The sequence below is a fragment of the Camelus bactrianus genome, chromosome 5 (genome assembly GCF_048773025.1).
Source record: "Camelus bactrianus isolate YW-2024 breed Bactrian camel chromosome 5, ASM4877302v1, whole genome shotgun sequence".
NCBI classification, from domain to species: domain Eukaryota; kingdom Metazoa; phylum Chordata; class Mammalia; order Artiodactyla; family Camelidae; genus Camelus; species Camelus bactrianus.
In genome coordinates, this window is record NC_133543.1 from 29,196,351 (window position 1) to 29,214,596 (window position 18,246).

The 18,246-nt window shown below is 34.5% G+C and overlaps 1 protein-coding gene across 1 annotated transcript in view; it reads right to left on the reverse strand.

The window, feature by feature from the left end:
- Positions 1 to 18,246, reverse strand: part of LRP1B (LDL receptor related protein 1B) — a 1,597,029-nt gene that overhangs the window by 585,056 nt on the left and 993,727 nt on the right. Inside the window, exon 22 of the mRNA XM_074363587.1 lies at positions 3,018 to 3,218. Within this exon, the coding sequence (XP_074219688.1) occupies positions 3,018 to 3,218 (201 nt within the window). The remainder of the gene's footprint in view (positions 1 to 3,017; positions 3,219 to 18,246) is intronic.

The window sequence follows — 18,246 nt, forward strand, 5'->3', positions numbered from 1 at the left end:
TTTGAAATGCAAACATTCCAGGACATAATTCTCTTATTATTAGTCCCTGCCCTGTGAGCATCTTACTCTAACTTACACCACTCCCTCCAGTCTTAAAGATATAAGAACTTTGTTTCTTCTTTGGGAGCATCTATTAACAAACCTGATGGCCTAGTCAAATGGACCAAACCCCCTTAAGATCCCTTAGTGCCTTTCCCATAGCACATTCCAGCCTTTAAAAAGTTTCTCAACTTTTGTTTTGGTGAAGTTGATTTCAATGCATGTTAGACACTCTTTCCTACTGCAATAGTTATTACTGAATAAAATTTTATGTTTATCCCTTTAGTGTCCAGCTTTGTTTACCTTTGACACACCCTTATAATGAAAATCAACAGTTAATTCTACTCTTGAATAATAAAAGTCTCTTCTTATTTGTTTCTTAAGTGCGTATCTCTTTCCTCTCGAAGTCGTTTAAAAATCCCCCTGAAAAAATTATCTCTTCACTAGGATTAGATTTACCTTCCTGAGCTTTCCTTTTTTTTTTTTTTTTTTAATTTTATAGATCAGATTTATTTGGAGAAAACAAAGAACCCCACTACCTAAAATGGAATTTTTACATCTCAAGACATCCCACAAGTATTCAATCTACAGATTACAAACCATTATCATAAATTTTACATGTATGGAGGAGCAGGATATGAATCAATCCTTGTTTTTGTTTCAAGAGGGGGCAGGGTAGGAGAATGGGAAAAAAACCAAACAGCTCTTCTGGATGTAACTTTTTGGAAGAAGTAAGGGGGCAAACCCTACATTTTCATCATCTATACCAAGTGGTTTAAAACACACGTTCAACTTGGGGTATCTCTTTAAAAGCCACTTTCTAGCTACTCACCAATCGACATCAATTATTTAAAGTTAATTTACTGGGTGTATCTTTCATGTTCACTGGGTAAATGATTCATTATGCCCATTGCTGCAGGACTCAAGCCAGCACACCTGCCTCGCTGAACAGGACCTAATCTAGGACTGCTGGGGAAAGGACTTGAAAACAAGAAACCAAAGTGTCATTTCTCTACAAGAACCAATGCTGCCTATAAAAGATAACACCTACCTAATTGACAGTACAAGGGTACACATGAAAGCACATTTTTAGGGGAAAAGAAGAAACATGGAAGGCAATTCAATCCCTTGACCAGTGCTTTTGTTTTTCATTGTTCTAATTCTCCCTCAGCTTCACATCACAAAGGACAGAGCGTGTGAGTTCAATATGCCACAGTTAATCAGGCTAGAAATGTCTTTTTATCTTCTCTGGTACTTCCACATCCAGATTGACTGTAACCTTTTTCACTCTCTGTAATCATTTAAAACCTTTGAGCAGGCCTCCTTAGCCAATGCAGTACAATAGCTTGATAAGCAAGAAGCAATTTTCAGTCTTGAAGCTGACAAAGGAATGAATTCAGAAGAAACCCCTTTCTTCTTATTTTCCCAATTCAGAGAGTAGAGGATAGGAAAATAAGGCTGTGTTTTCATATGATTTCTCCTCATTTTTCTTAATGACTGTATTTTCTCTTCTTTGCCTTTTATTCACTTCATTTAACCCAAAAGGTGAAGACAAGGTGGAAAAACATCAATTTATTTCAATACCTGTAGGGCCTCAGGTATTATTACATGATTTCGTGATAGGTATCATTATCCCCATTTTTGCTGTGAGGAAACTGACAATTCCAGAAATTAAGCCCCCTGCCTACATGACTTAATTGAAGTAATTAAAGCATAGAATTTAAACTTGGCAAAATCTCATTTTTTCCTATAATTATACACTTCCAATTTTAAGACTGTCAATAGTTTCCTTCTTTTAGAATTGCTCTTACAGACTTCATGAGCAGCTCTCAGACACTGTGATATAAGAGATGTTTCTCTCCAGCAAACTACTCCATCAGGGAGAACAAGCTAAGAGAAAAAGAACTGAACACAGTCATCTTTTATCTGTAATTTTGGGGGTTTAATTTTAGGGTTTTTGTTTGCTTTTTTTTTTTGAAATGTTAGCATCACTGAATGATGACTGTTGCATTTACTGTTTCAGGGTTGTTTTACAGACTGACAGACTCTTCAAAGAAAGGATTATTATTATATAAATTTTAAAAAGAGTAACAGTCTTTTTATTCACTCAGTAATGCCATTAATGCTCAATTCAGATCAAAATGTGATAACTTTAGGCTTAAATGTAGTTGTTTTCCCCGTTTCCAATCAGGCAGGTTTATCATTTCCAAAAGTCATTTTCTCACAGCCTCAAGTCATCTCATTTTTGTTCTTATCATTCTGTAAACTTTTCCTCATTACTCTATTGATGTCACCTTCAGTATTATCTTGAAAATAAATTTTTAAGATCTCCTTGCTAAATCTCTGATCTCCCTACAGAGAAGGAAATGTAATTGCTTTGTTTGTGCTGGTTGGCACAGGGAGATGGCTAGTCAAAAGTGATTTCAAAGCTCAAAAGCTATCAGACTGAAATCATCATTTTAACTAGATGAAGCACACTAAAGAAACCTACTGGATGAAGGCTAAAAACTTCGGAGAAACTTATATAAGATTGAGTAATACTCTGTTGGTTTCATTATCCAGTCTCTTTCCTCTTTTAAAAAAGTCTTCTATTGTAATGATCAGAAAGCCTAACAAAATCCAACTGGTAAACTTTATCCCATGGTTAGCAATAACAGGGATCTCCCACTTGACCAACAATAATCAGTTCAATTGTAGGAACAGCATTGACCAATCAGAGATCTCAACGATAAACACAGCTGTACAACTGTTAAGTTAGTTGGGTACAGGCTAGCCTCTTCTGCCTCATTTTTAGAAATTTATGATCGTATTTAATTGTTTTATAGATGTATAGGGCCTGAAAAATGTAAGTAGGGCTCAGTCCTAAAAGTCCTAAAGGGAATGAATGGAAGGAACAAATGCTACTATAAGAAGTATCAGCAAGTAGACTAAAAGGGTCTAGTCTCCAGAGAGAAGCAATGCGGTGAAACGTGCAATACCACAGAGATCGCCTTCATCAGACCCATCCGGACAATCCCTTCTCCCATTGCAGAGTCTTTCTGGCTGCAGGCAGACCGAAGTGTCGTTGGCACAAGGGTACTTGGGTGGTCCACACACGAAACTGTCACAGTCATCTTCGTCTGACTGATCCTCGCAGTCGATATCTCCATCACATACCCAGGCTTTGTTGATACATCTCCCTTAAGAAAATAGAAACAACATGCATTCGATTTTTTTAATTAAGTCACTAAAGTAATGAGTGGTCATTATCGCATTCAGTTAGAGGCAGAATTGCTTGCCATTAGCAAGAAATCCATTTGCTGATATTTTGACAGTTTATTTTCGTGACAGCATTTGAATAGTTCTTGCCCTGGTTGTTAAAGTGTGTTAGTGTTAAAGCCTTGATATCTTCTTTAGTTTCAAGTGATTGCCTTACCTTATTAAAAAAAAAAAAAATCTGTCACTAATTGTGAGTTTAATTACAATACTTCTAAAAGAAAACTTTATAAAGATATATTTGTATAGTAGTGTAAGATGCTCTCAGAACCCTACATTTAGGTAAAGGCTATCAGTATCTTTTGAAGCCCCAAATTTAAGTAAATTGACAAATACTCTATTAATGAATGTGATTATAAATGGAGAAACATTATTTTGCCTCAACATCATAAATAAAACTAATAAGGCTATTATTTTACATTGTCTAGAAATATTATGTAATGCAATAAGACAGTAGAAAGAAATAAGGTATAAAATTAGAAAAGAATATTGCTACATGCAGTTAATGCAATCATAATTATAAATCAATAAAAGCTAAATAAGGACTATAAGAAACTAAAAATTAAAAATATGTAGCTAGTTTCAAAAATTACACAAAAATCAATAGATTTCATATATACAAAGATAATACAGTGGAAGAAAAGGTCAAATAAAATCTACAATAAACACAGTATTTTGGTTTAAACTACAAAAAAAACTGTATGTAATTTATATAAAAAAATTTTAAAAGTTTACAAAGAAACCCCAAAAGAAGCCTTGAATAAACATATAGTTTGGTTTTGGAAAGGAAGATTTATTAATATAAAAATATTGTTTTCCCCAAATTAATACCATACCAATAAAATAGTAACAATATTATTGTAATGCTACAAATTTACCCTAAACTTAAGAAAATAAATCTGCAAATATCATTAGCAGTCTTCTTAAAAACAAATAGAGAAAGATTGATGAGTAGGAACTATATATACACCAAATATTTAGAAGTATTTTAAAGTAACAGTAGCTAAAATTTTCCATAACAGGATACCAATAAGCATATTAATAATTAGCATAGAGACATCAAAATAAAGTCATTTATGCATAGTTTTAATATACAACAATTGGTAATTTAAAATAGTAGTGAATAATTACAAAATTAATGTTAGGATTACTGGTGAGTCATCTGGAGGAAAAAAATAAATAAAGCTTACTCTTTTCTTGATACTGACACCAAAATAAATTCTAGATAGATCAAAGATGTAAACATTTTAAAATTACAACAATGATAAATGCACAAACATTCTAGAATAAAATAGCTATTAAAAGAAAACTTTGAAATGGTAATTATACCAAATCAGAAAACGTAAAGGAGAAACTGATACACTTAAATATTTTTGATTCCACAATAAACAATAAAATCCATATATAAGGTCAACAGAAAGCCAATAAACCAGAACAAATTTCATTATATTTGACAAAAAGGGTATATTTCTTTCAAATACAAAAGGCTCTTAGAAACCATTATTATAAAGATCAGTATCAATGTAAGTGCGAGGTTCACAATGAATCAAAAATGGCTTACAGACACAAGCTGTTCAAAACATCTTTCAGTTAAAAAAGGAAACAAAAAAGCAATTTGATACCATTTTTTCTCTATGATTGATTAAGATTAAAAAGTTGAATAACACAAAGACAGTTTTGATAAGCATGTAAAAAAACAGCTCCAGTGTCCAAAGGCCACAGATTGTGATAATCTCTCTGTAGGGCAGTGTTATGATATCTAGTACATGAAAAATGTATCAACTCTTCACCAGTGTAATTCTAATTTTAGAACTTTTTTCATTGGTATAGTTGCCCAAATGCAGGAAGATGCATATGCAAGGATACGAGTCGTTGCTTTGTATGTATCAGGCAAGGTCTCGTAACAACTGCAGTCAGCATTGCAAGACGGGTAACATCAATTACAATGCATTCATACATTGCAATATATACTTGAGTGAAGAAGAATGAGATAATTCTGCATAAGTTAAGATAAAACAATCTCTAAAACATATTAATTTAAAAAAGGCCCACAACTGAGAATTTCCTGTATGTTAAAAGAGATTTATCTGTTTACCAATATCTGTGACTATATTTTAAAAATGTATCAATATAAATACATGTGTAGGCTTGTCTCTACATGAATTCTTTCTGGAGGGCTACACAGGAAATAGTTAACAGTGATTGCCCCCGGTGAGGAAGATCTGAGGTACTTGGAACCTGGACTAGGAGAGAGATGCATTTTTCACTGAATCCTTTTGTGTTATTTTGTTTTCCTTCTATCATATTTCCAAGAAAGAACTAGTTCATTTTTAAAATGATAAAGATGAAACACATACACATATACCACAAAGTCTGGTAGTTTCCACAGACACAGAGGTTACTTCGTGCCTTAGATTTTCCTAGAGACTCCAGGTAATATAAGAAAGTTTTAAGACCTATTTCCTGTTTAAGACCAAGGAGTTTACAATCTAGTTAGCAAGACAAGATCAATGTATAACATACAACTGTAGTCTACAATATGACATTCTGTACTAAAGTATTACATTGTATGGGATCATTTGCAAGTATAATAGAATGAAGGGGGAGAGTTCAAGAATAATAGAGTAATTTCCATTTTCAGTTTGGTAAATCAAAATGCAGCTTCCCTTTTTCCCCCCTAGACATCACAATCCATCATGAAATTCATAACCATTGACTCCAGAATGACCTTAGAATTGTTTCAACAAACCCATCCATAAATCACTATCAATCTTTCAGAGTCAGAATAGCAGTAAAGCCCATTTGCCATTCTTGATATAAATGTTGCCTGGAAAAGGTAAAGAAAAATCTTATGCAACTGGTTAATAACCTTAACATAGATTCTGTTACCAGAGATAAGAATAAATATGAATACGTAGCTTAGATAAAATTGACAAGTTTCAGTAGCTCTCTCCTCCCACTGATTTTGCAGGGGCTGTTTGAAGCTTAATTGCTTCTTTCTTATTCGCTTGGTTTTAATTCTTACAAATATGTAGATAAGAGGGTACATCAGGAATGGTAAGTTTAAATTTCTAATTCATGACCATTAATTAGGTAAAATTCAAAAGCAAATGACCTTAGCAAATATGCTTGAAGAATATTAATTTTTACTTGATTTATATCAAGATAAATCCTGACATAGCCAAATTACTGGACATAAAACTTTAAAAAAAAAAAAGTATCACAACTTTCCCTGTTTACGCTCCCTCCTTTGTATGTAAGAAAGCTGAGACTCAGGTCAAATTAGTATTATTAAAACAAAATAAAGATTAATAATATCAAAACATATTACAGAAATTATAAATATTCAATATCTAAAAAACCCACAATCTTTAAAAATAATTTTTAATAGTCATGCACAAATAAGTTCAAATAACCAAGTAAACCTCTTTGTCTTTTCTAATTCTTAAAGAGACATCACATGCTAAAAAATAATCTTAGGTGTTTACTATCAAGTTTAGTTCCACAAATACTTTCTTATGTATTTATAAAGATGTTTTCAACTTGATTCTTAACATGCATGCGCAAGACTCTTGTAGGAGTTGTACTTTTGTCTTTCGAGCAAAGAGAGTAAGAATGGCCAAGTAAAAATGGCAACAAGCAGAGCAAAAATCAGCATGTTGGTATCATGAAAGCTAGTGCAATCACTTAAACACACACTGTCTCATATACACACTCAGGACTTTAAAAGCACTATTTTGACTTGTATAAACTTGAAATACACAGTTTAGGTTAAAAGTGAGCACAAAGTTAACAGCCATAGAGAAATTATGAGTTTCTAGGAATTCCTAGAAAATGTGCTGCTTTCCTCAAATTTGTATGTTCGCTTCTGGAGTTTCTCTTCTCTCTGTTCAACTGCTTTGGCTATTTTTAAAAAACTAGATTTAATATTTTATAAACTGCTTAATTTGCTTTTATCTTAATTAAAGACAACACACTATGACAGGACAATTTCTGTTCTGGGATATGACTGGCAGTTAGTATCAAGAACATGGGTATGAAGATAAGTGAATCTTTACAAGAATCCAAGTGGATTTACTCAATAATATGTCTTTTTGAATATTGGTTTTAGAAATGCAACTTTTCTTTTAATTTTTACACTACTAGCCTTTAATACCATATACATGTTTATTTCTCTAACAATGTTTGGCTTCAGTTCGATTCAACAAATACTTATTGAGTGTTTTGTGCCTGCCGAGCGACTAAAGAGTGCAGTAAAGCAGGAAAGACAAATCCCTGACCTTGTGGAGCAATAAGTCTAGTAGCGACAAACGTTCTATAAAAAAGGATCAGATAAAAGCCATATAACCATCACAGAGTGTTATGAAACTTCAAGGAGCTAGAAAACACGTATGAGTGAAAGGCTGAGAAAAAGCTTTACTAAGATGTTATTTGGAAAGGGGTTTTGAAGGGTGGCAGTGAATATTAGATGTCGACACACACACAAAAAAAACGCATATCATATAAACAGCTGTCATTTAAATATATACCCTCTGCAAAAGGAAAAATATGTCAAAGGAAAAGGAGGGGCAAAGAGAAAAATTTATTAGAATGGTAATTACTCCTACTACTCAGGGAGAATGTGTCAGGGCAGACATGGGGAAAGTAAATCAACTCTTCCTTAATCTGGCCTGTCTCCCATTTCTGAGTGAATCCACTGTGAAATTATATTCTGTATATATATTCCTTATTTCATCCTAAATATTATTTTCTTAATGACATAGTTATATGTATAAATTTTCATCAGAAATATATATGCAGAACCATGTATCCTGCACTGTATGGATGATTTTCAATGGTAATTTTGAACACATGCAGTTTTAACTTTATTTCTTAAATCCAATTCACAGGTAAGATTAACTCCTATGTAAATGCATAGGCAAAAAAAAGGGTGGGACTTTCTCTAGAAGCAATAATAAGTAGTTTGGGGCTACAGCTCATGAAATGTTGATTGCTAATGCAAGGAATGTCTCCTAATCTTATAGACAATGGAGAACCATTTAAAGATTCTGAGAAAGTAAGTATGTACTCAGATCCCAGCTTACAAAGTAAGAAGAAGCTAAAGATGTGTGTAGAATGGATTGAAGATAGTAACTGTCAGGGAAAAAAAACTGTCGACCACACAAAGGTGTGAGTGAGGGATAATACAGACTTAACCTTAAGCTATAATGTGAGTAGAAAGAACAGAAGGGGTGATGTTAGACAAATTTCAGAGGTGGTATCAGTAGGACCTGGAAAATTATTACAAGGTAAAAATGTCAAAAGGTAGTTTCTGCTTTAAATTCAAATGTTTAGGAGATCGAACATGTTTCTAACCAAAACAGAGAAGTGAGGAAGAATTTGAGGCTTTGGAGAGAAAGCAGTATGCTGACCCATAGCATTGGAAAAAAATGGCTTTGAAGCATGAGGTAAATGTCAGTGACAGAAATTTGGGAGGCATTTACTTGGAGGTGATGGTTGAAACTTTGGGAACAGAAGAGGTTCCAATGGACATCTTGCAGAAAGATGAGAAGGAGCAAAATAAAGAAATTAAGAGACAAATTTGAGTCTGAAATATATTATGTATTAAATAAATGTTTTTTAAATTAAATATAAGGGATACGCAAAGGGGAAAAGGGCAAGGGAAGGTGGGATAAAAAAGGAAATATACATGGTGAGTGGAGAGACGACAATATGAGATTTTATTAGAAAAATTTTCAAGAAGAGGACACGTGTTGGAGAGAAAGTAAAGCACAGCAGAGAAAGAAGTTACTGGGCACCATTAATAGTCAAAGATATTGGTCATTAAGCACATGCTGTATTCTAGGAACTTTCTGTAGTTTCTATTGATTATTATTATCATCTCTCTCTTAAAGATCAAAAAATGGAACCTTAGAAAGGTTTGGTAATTTACCTTAACTCACGTAGTTACTGAATGGCAGAGCAGGACCAAGAAGAGGATGGGCTGAGAAATCATTCCTGGTGGCCACTGAAACAGCAATTTCCATCAAAGGTAGCGATAGGATGTTAGACAGCAAAAGGTGAAGGAATAAATGAGAGAAAAGACATCTAGGTACACTATGCAGGATGATCTAATGAAGGGAAGGAGGGAGACAGGAAAAACTAATAAAATCAAATATCTTTGCAGTTACTGTGCTGGGGATATTTATAAAGAGAAAGCAAAGTAGTGAGGAGGAAGAAATTGAAGACATAAGCAAGGAAAGTGACTAAGGTTCCACAGGATGTAGGAAGTCATGGATCAACAGCTAGAGAAGAGCCCTTCTGGGCCAAATGGAGGGTATTTCCTATTAAGACACAGAATTGAAGGGAGAAAAGAACAAGCATAATAGCAAAATGTTTAAAAACGCCACCAGGAGGAACCCAAAGAGAAATACACAGGCTTATCAGAAGCACTATGCAAAGAATTTTATAAGCTTTAGAGCACACAGGCAATGGAGAGCTCCCCATGTTATTTCATCAGAAATAGATAAAAGTATTCCATAGGGTTGGTTACATGAAGGAAAAAAAGTGCTGTATTTAGAAATTCTTCCTATACAATCCAACATATAATTTTTAAAAAATCATTATCCCACTGTAGGATATTTCTCATTCTAGTTACTCAGATTTTTAACAATGATTAAATTTATCATTTCACTTTTTATTTAGTGATACCACAATGGGGGAAAGGAAAGAAAAACAACCAACCTAAACATAGAAAAGAATAACACTTGGCCATTCACACAAGCCCACGATGGATTATCATTACATCAGAGGAGCAGAACCAAGGATGGTGTTTACAAAATCACTGTCAGAGTTAAATCCCCGTGTGTGCCAGTTAGTTTTGTTACATTCTTTGCTAAAGACCACTTCATCCTTAACTCTTAACCCTACCCTGGGACCCAATTTGAAAATGTATGTTGCTTTTTCCAGTGTAATCAAGAGTGAAAGGTTATGGGTCACCACCAGTCTATCACTACTCCTGGAAAGACAGTCAATCGTCAGAGGAGACTGTGCAAGTATGATGCCTTCTCACTCTTCCTCCCTCGCCACCCTTCTCCCTACTCAAAGACAAATACTGACAACAGTTTCTTGTGAATCCTTCTAGAAATATTTTTATTACAGAATATACTTTATTTTCTTTTTTATTTAAACAATTTTCACACTACACCCACTAATTATTTTTGTTCACTTTTTACTCAATACTTCATTAAAGGGAAACGTCCATATCAGTGTATTATAGTGATTTCCATTCATTAAAATTTTTGCACGGCAGTCTATCATGTGGATATGCCATCATGTTTCTACTTACAGCTCTACTTTGGCCTATTTAGGCTGTTTGAAACATTTAACTATTAAAAATAATTTAGTAGCAAACAGCATATAAAAAGACGTTCCACATCATACGTTATTAGGAAAATGCAAATTAAAACAACACTTAGATACTAGCATAAACCTATTAGAATGACAAAAATCCCAAACACTGATATGCCCAAATACTGGTGAGGATGTGGAGCAACAGAAGTTTCTCATTCATTTCTGGTGGGAATGCAAAATTGTACAGCCATTTTGAAGACAGCATGGCAGTTTCTTCCAAAACTAAACATACGATCCAGCAATCACACTCCTTGCTATTTACCCAAATGAGTTGAAAACTTATGCCTACACACAAAAAAACTATACACAGATGTTTACAGTAGCTTCATTCATAAATGCCCAGACTTGGAAGCAACCAAGGTGTCTTTCAGTAGGTTGAAATGACTAAAGTGTGGTACAACCAGACAACAGAGTATTATTCAAAGCTAAAAAGAAATGAGCTAACAAGCCATGAAAAGACATCGAAGAAATGCAAGTGTATGTAACTAAGTGAAAGCAGCTCATTTGAAAAGGCTATACTGTCCTATTTCAGTTGTACAACACTGCAAAAGGCAAAACTATGCACCCAGTAAGAAGATCAGTGGTTGCCAGGGACTGGAGGGAAGGAAGAATGAACACATGTGAAAAGACTATCAATCTTATCCATTGGAGAAAGCCAAAACTATATTGAGGTTCCATTTTTTTTTGATATCAGATTGATGGTTATTAACAAACCTGATAATATCCTGTGTTGGTGAGAACAGATGAAGCCAATACTCTGATGTCAGTGAGTATCTGTGAACCTCTATGATAGGTCCTTTGGCAAAATGTATCATTGTTTAAGAGGCAAATACACTTTCACCCACAATTCCACCTCTTAAGATATTTCATACAAATATATTTAGAGCATTTGATTAGTGATAGATACAAAGATATTCATTTAAATCATTTTTTAAATTTGAATAATGTATTTATTAACCTTAAGCCAGTGAACATATAGGGACCCTTATATGAACACCAAACTCACAAAAAATATTTTCAAACTTGACCACATATTAGGTTCCAAAGAAGTCTTAAAATTTTCAAATAGTTGATGGTCTACAGAAAGCATTCGCCATACACAAGTATGTAATTATAAACCAGTATCAAAAAGATTAGAAAGCCATGCATTTGAAAACTAAAATCACACTTCAAAATAATGGATTAATAAAGAAATCATAATATATATATTTAAATATTTGTAACTGAATGATAGGCTATACTAAACAATAAAATTTATATGAACGCTTTTTTCCTCCATGGATTTTATTTTTAGGGCAGTTTTAAATTCACAGCAAAATTTCCCATCTACCCACTGCTACCCCTACACACACAGCCTCCTTCATGCCTACATCTCTAGGCACACAACTTCATTTAAACAACCATCTGAGGCAGCAACTAGCAGCAACATTTTCTGTTTGTTTTATTCTCCTTTCAGAAGCAAAGGGATCCTATTCCAGTTTTTGGTTTCTAGCAGAGAGCTTGGCTCCAAACCTCAACTTCACGTGAGTCAGCTTTATTTCCCATTAAACCTAAGGTCTGAACGCCCGTTCCTCTCTCCTGGCCTCCATATCAAACCCAATCAGGCATTCAGCTTCGACCCAGGTCACCATTTGTTATTCTGTTTTATTTCAATTCATCAGAGACCTAGATTGTTTATTAATAGAGCAGTATCACTCTCCTTTGCTCCTGTTGTATTTTATTACCACCTCTATGTGCTTGCATTAGTGGAGAGAGGGTACAAAGTGTGAACTTAAAATTTCATCTTCATATGAATCAAGAAGAAATAGATCATTTGAACAGACCAATCACTAGGAGTGAAATACGATCAGCAATAAAAAAAAATCTCCTTGCAAACAAAAGCCCAGGACCAGATGGCTTCACTGGGGAATTGAATCAAACGTACCAAGAAGAGCTCACACCAATCCTTCCCAAACTTTTCCAAAAGACTGAAGAGAAGGGAATACTCCCAAACTTATTTTATGAAGCCACCATCACCCTGATACCAAAGCCAGAAAAAGACACCACCAAAAAGAGAAAACTACAGGCCAATATCGTTGATGAACACAGATGTAAAAATGCTTACCAAAATATTAGCAACCTGAATCCAACAACACATAATTTTTTTTCTTAAACCTTCTTAATGACATTAGAATAGTTCATCTGTGTGAATGCTCTGTAACTATTAAGTAGTTTTGTTATTGATGGGCAATGCATGATTTCTAATCCTTTGCTTTTAAAACAAAATGTTGCATCAAAATTCTTTGTGTATGTATTCTTAAACACTTTTTTTACATGAATTTCTAGAAGTGGAAAGGCTGGGTCAAAATTACATGTCTACTAACAGCTGGAGGGCCTATTTCCTTCCTGACCTTGCCATCAATGTGTACTATCAAAGGTTTCCATTCTGAACAATGGCATTTCTGAGTTTCTTTTTCATGAGAGAGGGACTTGAAAATTCCTCCTCTGATTTCCCATAATATATACAGCAGATCCTTAAACAAATCAGGGGTTAGGGGCACAGTTGAAAATCCACATATAACTTTTGACTCCCCCCAAACTTAACAACCAGTAGCCTACTGTTGCCTGGAAGCCTTAACACATATTTCATATGACGTATGGATTATCACAATCAAGTAGGCTAGACAAAAGAAAATGTTATTAAGGAAAATCATACGGAAGAGAAAATACATTTACAGTACTGGGTTTTATTAATACCATACGTATACGCTGTCTGTTCACAAGATGAGTCATCTGTCAGGGCCTGTATCAATATTGTCTTATACGATACAAAATACTGTGGATGTTATATGTATTACTAACACTAGACATCACAAATAAAAAGATAATATGACTAAGGTTCCTGTTTACTTACAGGTATAATGATCCATGCATTGATAGTGAAGAAGCAGCAGTATGACTGCTACAGTAGCCTAGTGTATACACTAATGGCTGGATTGTTACACATTTTTATGGCATACGGTGTTACAGTCAGTGCTACAGTCAGATTATAACATTACAAGCATTGTTACTTACCAGTGATGACAGGCTGACACATGTTTTCTCCAGTTATGGGAGAAAGAGGCATACTGTACAGTAATGTAATTCTTTGAAAGCAAAGTTATAAAATAGTAAGAAAACTGACACATTATTAATTTTATATTAAACATCACTCACCTTTGGTCCATGCGAGAATAGACAGTCCATTTCAATACAAGTCTTGTACATGACATTCTACGTAACGAATACTTAGGTAGTGATGATGATAATGACCCAAAAACTCCTCATGCAGTTCTTGCCATACAGTTATTAGGTTTTTACACAAAGACACACACATACACAGCAGGTAAGTTTGTTAACAGTAGGACATAATGATTGCTATTTATTAAGTGGTAGTGGACCATCATAAAGGTCTTCATCCTTGTCATCAGGCTGAGTAGGCTAAGGAGGGGGAGGGAGAGGAGGGGATGGTCTTGCTGTGTCAGGGGCGGCAGACACGGAAGAGGTGCAGGCGGAGGCAGGAGAGGCAGGCACACTCGGTGGAACTTTACAGAAATGCACCGTCATTTCTCCCTGATTCTTTTGCTATTTCACGTCTCTTAAAAATGTTTCTGTGTGGTAATGATTCTTCTACCATTTGCTTTAGTTTTAGTGTCTGTATCACAGAAGGGTTCATCTCATAAAAGAAGTCAAAAGCAGTTCTGAATAATTTTAACCCTTCTGCCAAATTATCTAACATCAATTTGGTTTCTGTCACTGCTTCTTCTAAGTCTTCTTCCTATTGTCTGCTACTAGTTTGGAAGCATTCATCTTCATCAAGTTGTATTTTGTTAATTCCTCTGGTGTGGTATCTATTGGTTTTTGAATCTCTCCAAGATTCATATCTTAAAACTCTTTACCTCCCCACATCCCACCTTTTCTGCCATATCTACAATTTCTTTCATCATTTCCTTGATTGGCTCTGTTGTAAATCCTGTGAAGCCACGTACAACATCTGGGCATAGTTTCTCCAGCAGGAGTTTGTTTCAGGCTTGATGACTTTCGCAGCTTTTTGTATAAAAAAAGATGGCATCTTCAATGTGTAATTCTTTCAGACTTGCATGGTGTTCTCTTTATCAGGGCTCTCTTCTACAGTGCTGACAATCTTTTCCATAGAATACTGTGTAGTGATGAGCCTCAGAGGTCCTTATGACATGCTGAATGAGAGAAATAGTGTTTGGTAACCAGCAAACCAGTTTGATGTCTTCAGTGTTGAACTCATGGGGTCCTTGGGGACCAGGAGACATTGTCCAATATCAAAAGAACTTTAAAAGGCATCCCTTATTGGCAAGGTACTCCCTGACTTCAAGGACAAAGCACTATGAAATCAATCCAGAAAAAGAGTTCTCACGTTCAGGCCTTCTTGCTGTACAAGCAGAAGAGCAGCAGCCGGTGTTTATCTTTTCCCTTCAAGGCTCAGGGGTGAGCAGCTTTATACATAAGGGCAGTCCTGATCATAAGCCGGGCTGCTTTGCACAAATCAGTAGAATCAGACTGTTCCTTCCTGACTTAAATCCTGATGCTTACGTATTTTCCTTATAAATAAATGTCCTTCGTGGCATTTTTTTTCCCCAGAGGACACTTTTCCAGGGTGCTTTTATTTGCATTAAAACCCTGTTCTGGCGGCTATCCTTTCTCCTCAATAATTTTCTTAATGGGGTTTAGAACTCATCTGTTGCCTCTTGGTCAGCAGAAGCTCCTTCTCTTGTTATCCTGACATTTGTAAAACCAAACTTTCTCCTAAAATTATCAAAACACCCTTTGCTGGCACTAAATTCTCCAGATTTAGATCCATCACTTTCTTTTGCTTTCCATTGTCACAGAATGACTTCACTTTTTCTCAAATCACATTAGAGTCTTTAGGTATGCCTTTCTTATAGTAATGCTGCAGTCATCCTAAAAGCTGAATTTTCAATACAAGATAAAAAGGTATTTCACAAAAAGTACAAGGCTTTTTCACTTGCTGGCACAGTTGCAGCAACAGCTTCATGAATTTCTTTTTCTTTTTTTTACAATGGTCCTTTTGCTGGATCCATTATCTTGAAATGGTGGGCAACCCCAGCTGTAGACCCCAATCTACAGTACATATGAAGCAATTCAACTTTTTCATGTCACATCATGACTTCTCCGCTTCATGGGGACTCTTTCAGCATGACTAGGGGCACTTCATATGGGTCCCATGGTGTTATTCAAGGTTTATGGTATTACACTAAATATGATGAAAAATACGCAAGAACTGTAAGAGATCAGTTTTCATCATGGTATGCAATTTACTGGAGAGACAAACTGCTCACACGGAGATGATTAGCACACATGGGGTTTTAAGTGGATGCTCGCAACACTTGAGCTCACCACAAGAGCAACAGGAGGTGGCTATAAAATTAGTACAGTAGTACCGTATGCATTACAGTTAATTGTACGCAGTTATGATTTAATACTGCAGCTTTACATTTGTTTACATTTCTGTTGACTGCAAATAGCAGTGTCTGGTCTGTTAAGTATTTGTAAGTTTTGATAAATGTTTAACCTTTTATAACAGATTTGTATAGATTTTTACAGTAGCAATTGATGAAAGAGACTAGTATCTCCATATATGTTACGCATTCATGACATAACTTTTTCTTAAATTTTTCAGTATTTCTAGAAAGTGAATCATTAGTGAAACTACTACCCAGGAATTGTCAGACTATGGATGAGTTGTTTATTTCTGAAATGTATATAAATTAATCGTATTGTAATGATAATACTGGATACATATCTGGGAGTGGAATTGCTGGGTCACAGGTTATGCATTTATATTACATTTAATTAGAGTGATCTTCTACCTAATTGTTCTATCCTTTATTGAAAGTGGGGCAAAATAGTCTCCAAGTGTTATTGGATTGTCTATCTATCCCTTGAATTCTGTTAATTTTGCTTCATGTATTTGGGGGCCTTTTTTTTTTGTTAGGCATATACATTTGGTATTTGTGTTTGGTGTATATCTTTGTTAGATAATATGTGTTCATAATTTTTCATCAGTGAAAAATTCAGGTTCAGTGAAAACCACTGGTTCATCAGTGAATTTTTTCAAATTGTTGCAAATCTTCAAAAAAAGTTTCCAATATATTTATTTTTAAAAACCTGCATATAAGTTTATGTAGTTCAAACCTAGTTGTTCAAGGGTCAACTCTAATTGCAACTTGTTGGCCTAGGGTGTGAGAGACCAGATGTGGGAAAATACAATTCGTGGTCAAAGACAGACCCTTTCAGATTAGAAGCTGTGAAATGATAATGGTTGTAACTGTACTTCAACATAATTTAGCTTTCATTCTCTTTTTTATTGAATAAATAAACATGACTGTGCCTACATTTTTGCATTAATACACAGCAATTTATGTATAAAAGAAAAGCCATTGTAACCATCAAACATAAATTGATTACCCTGAAAACTTTTAAATGATAAAGCTAGCATTTAGATTTAAAAAAAAATATGAACTCTGAATTCAACATCTTGGGTAAAAATCTTTTAGCTTGTAAAGCTGAGATTTTAATTAAACTTAAAAATACCAAAAAGATTATAGATATGTACAGTTTTTTAATCTAGTGCTTATATTTGTGTTCATTTTAATATCTGCAATGTTCATAAATATTCATACATTAATTATGACTTATTACTCCTCAACTAGTTGGATACGTTTTGGTTTACTATATTTAAGCCACAGATTAAATTAGAAGCAGATCAATGGTTCAATTACTACCTTTCACATTCACCCTTTATTCATTCATTCATTCATTCATTTATTGTGGGACCACTTAAGTTCCACTCTCTTTTTTTCAGCACATCTGTTCATTTAGAACCAGATGTAAACATTTAGCCCCATGCCTGACAAACCGTTTGAGTGGCTGAGTTGGTGTTTCTCTTTCCCTTTCTCTTAATTCTCCAAGGCACTCATATTTATGAATGCAGATTCTGTAGTCTTTGTTCAAGCAGCAGACATTCCATAGTTGAGCTTCTCAAACATCTGAGAGCCAAGATCCAAGATAATTTATATTTAGCTTCATGTGACTATGGATTTCTGGATGGGAAATTGACCTACATATACACCCAAGAGCAGTCTTCTAAATCACATGGTGTTCAAACATGACATTCTTACTCCACCAGCCCCCACATCAAATGAACTCATTGCTTTAGATTATATTCCAGGTCATTCCATCAATAGGCAATTCTAAATCATCTTCGCATTAACTTTTAGTTTTGGGTGTTGAGGCAAATTTCTTAGTAAAACTAACAGTGGAAAAAGTATTAGAGAAAAATATATAATCCTTTAGATGGTTTTATCTTGCTTTGTATCCAAACTTTGAATCTCATTATTATTTAAAGTGAATTTTCTTAACATTATGATAACAAACATTCTTTTCATTCCAGTTAACACCATGACCATTTGAATGCAATTGGTAACTATAATGTATGAGGAACTTCGGTGGTTTTCCCAAAAAGTTATTTATCCCTCTTCCTCATTA